The following is an 8663-nucleotide window of genomic DNA, read 5'->3' as shown; positions in this document are numbered from 1 at the left end:
GCCATCGATGATGAAGGCCAACGTTAGTCTAAGTAAGGAGTAGGAAGGTGGTACGTGCCGAGTAAATTTGATACAATATGTATTATTATTTTTTAGTATAAGGCGATTAATGAGGTAAAATAATTATCGCTACAGGCCTTGAGCGTCGAGAAAATTTATGTATGTAATTTTCTAAATGTTCGATAGAGCAGTTAAGATATTATTAATTTTGGTGCGACGAATTCCAATGAATTGGTAATTTCCGCTCATCGCACTTGATGATTTTAACAAAACGATCAAATTTATTTAATAAATTGTTGAGGGCAACAATTGTTTATACATAGAAAGTTTTCAATTTTTATGTTTTAAAGACATTCCTAGCGTGTTTATAATTTCAGAATTAATATACGTGGTGTACCGCAACTTTATATCAACATTTGATTTCTCCACAAACCTTCAAGCAATATAATGTTAAAATAATTTTTAAAAAGTGACTCCACTTATATGACAGATTAGGTTTTGAGAGGAGAGGGAGGTTAAAACAACAGAAAACTTAGGCTACACAGAGGCTAATCCGCTATGTAAGTTGAGACACCATCCTTTATTTGCATTTTCTGTTAATAAATGTTAGTGTACCTGTTACAATATGCTAAGAAGTACTGTATGTTCTTACTGCTGTTTTAACTTTTTACATAAATACAGTGAAATCCGCGTGACGCAGTAACCGTAAAGCAAGCACATTAGTTAAATTATCATCATTTATAAATGGACTAGATGATATGCATGTTGGATAACATTAAATTACTTTAATTAGGCCTGCTGTCGCGTATCGGCAGTTTTGTCCACTTTGGCGCTATTATCAAATCGGTTGGTGGCGTACGTTGGAATGTACATGTAATCTGCATACCATGAGTCTCTTTGTTATAATAGTTGTAGCATTTTAATTTCACGAAAGAAAAGAAAGATATTTGTATTATGTTTTAAGATTGGTGTGGTTGGTAACGTGGTAAGTAGATATTTAAACTATTCTACCTTGATGCTGTTGCATTTAATAATAATACCGATCATTTTGTAATTAAATGGCCTTACTCTATAATAATAGTACCGTAGTTTGTTGACTTAATGGTTGGAGTATATGTCACGTTTTAGTGGCGTCAATAACGACATTACAATATCACATGGTATCATATAATTTGATTTCAATTTATTTTTCAATCATACATTGAAAATTCATCTATTTAAATGCATAAGTTTATTTAATATGATATCAAACATTTATAAAAATTCATTAGTTGATTTAAAATGGTGTAAATTTATAAAAGTTATGGCAAAAAAATTATTATTATACATGATATAAACAATCAATCTTACCCTTACTTACACAAAACATTTACAACTTTATATATACACACAAATACAAGATATATTACAAATTTAATTTGATATCCCTACGATATTGCAAGCATTTAAGACAGGCAGCTGGCCTGCTTACGGTTTCTGACGGTTATCTACACAATCAGGCCTACTTGTTTAGTTTCACGTTTTGTTTTCTTTCCGGGAAATGGAAGGCACTGCACTGCACTGGGTTTTTTCCAATTTGATTATTTTTATTGAAGCACATTACCTCATCTAGAGTATAACGCATTTGAACAATAGCGTTTAAGTTATGATGTCGTTTTCATATTTTAAAAACATTCAATAACTGTAATTGGACAAGCAAGTATAACAACGACATCACATTGTGTTTTGTATTTCAGCAAATCTTCAATAAATTACAGACCATATTAAAAAGTACTCATATCAACAATTAATACCGCAATGCTTTATGTCAAAAATAAAAAAAACAATAGTATTATAATTCTTATCATTTCTTTGTCGACTTATATTAAATACCGAATGAGTAGACCTACGCGATTATATTGATTAATAATTAGTATATTATTAAACGTTTTTAAACGTTTTAAATCGTAATTCTATACCGAAAATAGACGTATTTAATCGCTCGCTTTACTACAGTTGATTGTTGCCATATCGATGATATCGTCTGAACTAGACTTATGTTTTAGTAAAACTTTAACGCCTTGTTTAAAATCTCTGAATTTAAATGCATATATAAATGGATTAATTACTAGGTTAAATGCATTCAGAATAACGGTAATGTCGTGAATTAGTGACGAATGTAAGTTTAAACAATTGCAGAAAGAATAAATTATATAATAGATTATATTTGGAGTTAATGTTATCAAGAACGCTAAATAAATCATCAGTAGAGTATTGATGACATTTCGTTCTACTTCGTCGCGGCGCCGTTCTTTCAATTTGTGTTTTCTGGATGCGTGACTCCTGGACGGTAAGCTGGTATTCTTGGCTCTTTCGTACAATGTATATAATATACGTGTGTAGCAGATTGACATGACCACCACTGGTATAAACCAGAACGTGAGGAAGATGATTGTAGCAGACCATTTAGCTATGATTTCGGATGGAAAAAAGTAGTCACATGACCCAGGATATTCTGGAACAAAATCTGCATATATTGGAAGTTGGATTCCAGATAAAACTGAAATAACATGCGGCGTTGATAGAAGGAATCGACGTTTTTTCAAACTTTGACCTTTTCTAAAATATTTTCTGGGGTAAACTACTGCGATGTAACGTTCAATTGTTAAAATAAGAAGATTCTGTGTTGAAGCGGACAGGAAGTAGAAAAAAAAAGTTCGGCATCGGCAGATGATTGAACCTCGAATATCAGTGTATATGGGAAAGTTGTAAAACAGTGGAAAGAAAAGACAACCAAAAAGATCAAGTATGGATTGATGAAGGATCAGCAGGTGTGTTATAGATTTTTTGTGGAGATTGTTGTACAAAAATACAAATGCGACCAGGAAGTTAGCACCAACTCCTACAATACCGATAACGTATCTCATACTGACGATTATTGGTCTTTCATGCAGCTCATAAATTGTAAAGTTTGTAAATTCCATCTGAAAAAAACAATTATTTTTAATACATTAACAACCTCTATATGTATAACACCATTATATTTATTTTGTAATATAATAAAATATTATTTTAATTGTAAATCAAATTGCTAACATGTTTTTTATAAATGTTGTTTTGTCATTTGAAATGTTATGCAAGTGTCAGGTCCATACAGCATAATAGGGAAAGGGACAGTGAGATAAGAACAGAGAGGAAAAAATCAAATTTCAAGAACTATAAAAAAAAAACTGTAAACAACTTAATGAACTTAAACAACAATTATATATCTTATGGCTATACAATAATTGGAGAAAAATGCTATTCGTAATTTAAATTAAAAATTTGTCGAGAAGTTCCTTCCATATACATCTGTAGGTTTTTAGTCGCGTGCAAACGCGATTCTACAGCTCACCATGTCGGTCGGTCGGTCGGTCGGTCGGTCGGTTGGTCGGTTGGTCGGTAAACACTCAAATTTGAGCACGCGACTGCAGCCATGTATATGGCCTTGTTACCAACATCTTATATGTAAAATAGTTTTTATACTTAAAATATGTTCTATTTGCTATCTCAATAATACAAATTTAAAAGGAATATTGGAATTTCTTTTATTTATTTATTTTGTTAACAGTATTATAACATTAACCAAGTGACTAAGATAAATTGTCAGACCAAATAATATAAGTAGCTTATAGATGTTTTTGTAAATTTACTTAAAAGAAACTTCTTTTCTCTTTTAGCCAGCCAATGAGGAGGTTGGGATGTCGCTTTAATAATGTCTCCTTATTTTACACATTTTTCGATTACAATTCCTTATTTAAATATATAACAATGGTTTAAATACTAACCTTGGCTGTTTTGAGAATTGTACGATACCGGTACAGTCTAGATGCATGGATGTGGACACTCAATCTGATATATCTTATAACAACGTTTTAACTGACTTCCAAGAAGTAATATTTTCTCTTTCAGTGGTACTTAAACTATAATTATTACAATAATAAATCACTTTCTGCTTAGAGATATCTCTATAAAATGGCCGAAACATGAGGGCAGAAATGAAGACAGAATCATATAATCGTATAAAATGAAACTATGCACAGCTTAACAGTCAGTTTAATTGCTCATAATGGGCCTTGCATAGTTTCAATACTATTTTCTAAGTTCGAAGAAGTTGCGATCGAGTATTAAATCTATACTATAGATTTGAAAGTGAAATAGAGTCTATTAGGCCTATTCAATGATTTATTGTGGTATCATTTTCTTATTTCAACCTTTAATTATTGTATAGCTATAATACAATCAATTAGCATAGATTGTTTCTATCACAACATGGACAATTTCATGTCAATAAACCCGTGAATACGCCTTTCAATTACCTGCACGTTCAGAAACATAATGGGCAGGCACAGAATGACTGTTAGACTTAATAGCTACGTATGTCGTTGAAAACGAAAGTTTGCACAATATGCCTGTGTAAAGGTGTACTATTTCCTTGATCATTTCTACTTAAATTATCCGTGTGTTCTGTTTTAAATTGATATTCCTTTTACATTTAATAAAACTAAACAATATTTAGTTTTATCAGTAAACATACGGTCTTAAGTAATTGGATAAAGTACATTGAATCTTTTTTGTTACATCGAAAACAGTACTTACTTCCTTGTTCTTGTAAAGATGTATTGGTTTATTCTTGTATGGGGCGCTGTTCTGGACAAAATAGTGTAAATAAACACAAGCATTTTGTTGACTACCGATTTTAATTTTTTTTTTTACAAAAGGCTTTCATTCCTACGGTTAAATAATTTTTTGGGAAATAAAACAAACAATATCTTGACAAAATATTTATTTTATTGCCAAACTGATATTTTATCAAAGAAATTGGCATCGTTCCAAACTGCACCTCGTAAACAATGTTTTTAGTAAAGTATTTTTAGTTATTTACAAAACATTGTGGTTTTTTTAAACTAGAATAATGACAGTCGTTAATGAAGGAGGAAGTACATATTAGTTTATTCAAACACCAAAGGGGGAAGCTAACGGTAATAAATTAGGCTTATTCTTAATTTTGATCTCAATTTTACATTATTCGGTCATAATATAGCCAGTAAGTAATTTTTTTTAATTCAAATGTATATAATTATTTTTTAAATTTTTATGGTTTTATTTTTAATAAAGTATTATACTGATATAGCTGTTTTCACGTATATTAAATAAATTCATCATTATTCCGTCTTTTCGTAAAAAAAAAACGTTATAATAAATATTATACTTATTGTAGATTGCCATGACTACTTGTGATAACTTGAACATAACTGTAGAGGAAATCTCTGATGAAGTGGAGCTTGCTCTCTCCATCTCGCGCTATACTTTAACGATCATCGGTGTCATTGCCAACCTGGTTGTGATCATTGTCTTTATAAACTGCAAAATCTACCGTAAATGTTTCACGTATACTTTGATATTTCAACAAGCATTCATTGATTTGATAGCATGTTGCTCCTACCTCATCTTGTTTAACTACAACGTACCAGACGGCCATGCTGGCGTTGTATACTGTAAATCTAGAACTTTATTCTGGTTATTTGCATCTGGATCGACCTTTAACCTCGTGTATATATCCATTGAACGGTACATTGCAGTGGTGCATCCGATGCGATACTGGGCGAGAGGTGAATGGAAAAACAAAATGCTACCTCAATTGTTTGTACAATTTGTGTTTTCCGCTCTTGTTGTTTTTCAACTTTCAATTTTTAGCAGGCCCGATGACTTAAGCCCAGGCAAGTGCAGGTATTGTCATGGTAGTGAAACTGTGCGTGTGATCTCTGGAGGCTCCATATTCCTTTTAAATTGGGTTATCCCAATTTCAATAATGATGTTTTGTTATCGACGAGTTTATGTGACGATGTTGAAACATTCCAAGTCAAAAACAAAGTGGAGGAAAACACCGAGTTCCGATCAAACTGATGCAACAACCGAAGACACCGCTACCGACACAGAGCAAGGTACTGGAATAGATTTGAAGATCGATAGAACGTCTAATTCGACTCGGTACAGTAAAGCACAGGTGAACTTTGTGATAACTATGGTTATCAGTGCATTCGTGTTCTTATTAAGTATTACACCTTTGTTAGTATTGTATTTTGTGTACGTTCTTTGCGACTGTTTTGATTATGATCGACATCCCTTAAGACAAGCAGCAATCATATGCTTTGTGTCAAGTTTGGCCGCAAACCCTTTTGTATATGCATTTAAATTTAATGAGTTCAAGTCAGGCTTTAGAAAAACTTTCTTTCGTCGCGATAAAAAATAAGATTAATAATTATGCCTTTTTAAAGTGTATGAGTCTGAATATTTTAGTAAAAAACTTAAAGTTTAACTTGTATCCATTTTGTACAAAACATACACAACATATAAACAACCCAATTGTGGGAGAAAGTATTGGTAGTTTTAATCTATGTAAATATACTGAAAGAATTAGTTTATTTACAATCTTATATTGTACTGTAATTGCATTTCTTTCACTATCTTTGTTGATAAAAACATTTTGCTAGTACGTAACTCATTTAGTCGGCTAGGAAGAATTGATGGTGAATATTTACATACTTTTTTTTTTCTCTTTTGTGGTTAACCACCACTTTTATTCATTCTTTCATACAAATTTCGTTCACATTGCATTTTCATACATTAAATTTCTGTTTTCTACTTTTTTCGTTATTTTCTGATTTTTACTCTTTTAACCTTTATACATATAGTGGTTTGATTATATGCATACAAAAAACTGTACATCTTAAAATACAAAAATGGATGCCACTTATAAGTTACAACATGCCTAGTGTATTCATATCTTTTAAAATATATTTAAACTGAATCCAGGGATTCTGGCATACAGGTTTTTTAAGTTCAGTTTTAATTTTAATTATGTATATGACGTACACAGCTATTGAATACAATTGGTTTTTTAATTGACATTTACTTCCTAACAGGAGTTCTTTGAACGAGCTACTGCTGTTATCTAGCTTTTTAAATATATTGTCAATTTTTTCCCACATTATTTGATTACGTCTACAATAATAAAACATATGTTTTTCGTCTTCAATGACTCCACAATTGTTACATATGTTATTATTTTTCAGTTTCCAGTTATACAGTTTTAGATTTGTAGGTACAACTCTATTTAGTAATTTGTAATTCAATTGGGCAAATTTCTTAATTTTTTCGTTTTTCACTTTACTTTTCCAGACATCACACCACTTGATATCTTCATTAAATATGTTATTCCATTTAAGTATGCTTTTCGGGGGAATAAAAACGTTATTAACAAAGTTAAACATCTTTTGTTGTCATCTTAATTATATTGTTGATATTGTATTCCAGATTCACATTCATATATTGGTTCATATTTGGCATATTATGTTTAATTATACTTAACCACTCTTTTGGAATAGCTCTGGTTAGAGAAACATATTCAGCTATCCAGTTTTTCTTAATACGTAATTGTTTAATTATTTCTATAGGTTTCATTAGACGATTGAAAATAATTATATCTTTAATTTGATTAAAACCTGCATCTATCTAGTTCTTAAAGAATAGTGGTTTGTTTCTATATTTAATATCATTATTACCCCATAAGTTTTGCTTTATCACTTCTTCATACTCGTTAATTGTACCTTCATTATTCATATTATTAAATTCAACACAACACTTTAGAACATTATAATAAAAAGATGGTATATTATCTAAGCCCATGTTATTTTGAAAATTGATATTTGACATACTTAAAATTAGTTGTTCGGTTCCAAATTTGTTAAAATAGTATAGTGGTAAGATTTTCCATCTTACGTGTTTTCTACACAGTAATTTTCTTGCCCATATCATTTTCAGAGAGTTTATGTGTAATGCGAAATCAGGCATACCTATGCCCCCTTTAATCATTTTACCGATTAAAGTTTTTCTTTTTATTTTTTCTGTTTTTCCATTCCATAAAAAGTTATATATCAATTTATTTATTTTAAAAATAACATCATCTGGTACATCAATTATACATGCATTGTATGTTAGTTTAGACAAAGCTAAACTTTTTAAAATGGTAACTTTGCCAAAAAGGGTTAGGTTTCTTCCTTTCCATCTATTGAGTAGCATTTCTAAGTTTGCCACTTTACTATCCCAATTTAATTCACTGCATTTGTTCTCATTATATCCCACATAAATACCCAAAATCTTAATTGGTTCATTAACCCAATTTAGACTGCATGGTTTTTCAATTTTGTTTACATTTTTGCCAATCCATATAGCGTTGGGTTTTTTTTAATTTAAAGTCATACCAGACGCTTTACCAAACTTATTAACAATGTTTAAACCAATCTCTATACTTTTTTCATTTCCCACAAAGAGTACAGTGTCATCTGCCAGATGCGCAATGCGAACTTCCTCACCATTATCATTGTTAGGTAAAGATATTCCTTTATAGCATTTATCTTTTCTTATATTACACGCCATAATTTCTACTACTAAAATAAAGAGTAACGCCGACAATGGGCAACCCTGTCTTATTCCGCATTCCATTTCAAAACTTTCTGATATCCAACCATTATTAACAATAACACATTCAGATTTACTATAAATTGTATTTACCCATTTTAAAAAGGAGTCTCCAAAATTAAATTTTTTTAGTACCTTAAACATAAAGTCTCTATTTACAGAAT

General features: G+C 30.7%; 2 protein-coding genes across 2 annotated transcripts; one reads left to right on the top strand and one right to left on the bottom strand.

Annotated features, from left to right (window-relative positions):
- Positions 1–1973: 1973 nt before the first annotated feature.
- On the bottom strand, positions 1974–2912 carry LOC140062064 (G-protein coupled receptor 183-like). Its single transcript, XM_072108108.1, has one exon. It carries the CDS (start codon positions 2904–2906, stop codon positions 1974–1976), a length of 933 nt encoding a protein of 310 aa, XP_071964209.1. The 5' UTR covers positions 2907–2912.
- A 2090-nt stretch (positions 2913–5002) lies between these two features.
- On the top strand, positions 5003–6273 carry LOC140062395 (C-C chemokine receptor type 4-like). The gene is made up of 2 exons (XM_072108598.1): positions 5003–5065; positions 5240–6273. The coding sequence occupies exon 2, from the start codon at positions 5246–5248 to the stop codon at positions 6269–6271; it is 1026 nt and encodes a 341-aa protein (XP_071964699.1). The 5' UTR covers positions 5003–5065; positions 5240–5245; the 3' UTR covers positions 6272–6273.
- Positions 6274–8663: the final 2390 nt, after the last annotated feature.

Source organism: Antedon mediterranea, chromosome 11, assembly GCF_964355755.1.
Source record: "Antedon mediterranea chromosome 11, ecAntMedi1.1, whole genome shotgun sequence".
NCBI classification, from domain to species: Eukaryota; Metazoa; Echinodermata; class Crinoidea; order Comatulida; family Antedonidae; genus Antedon; species Antedon mediterranea.
This window is presented reverse-complemented; position numbering and strand designations above follow the sequence as displayed.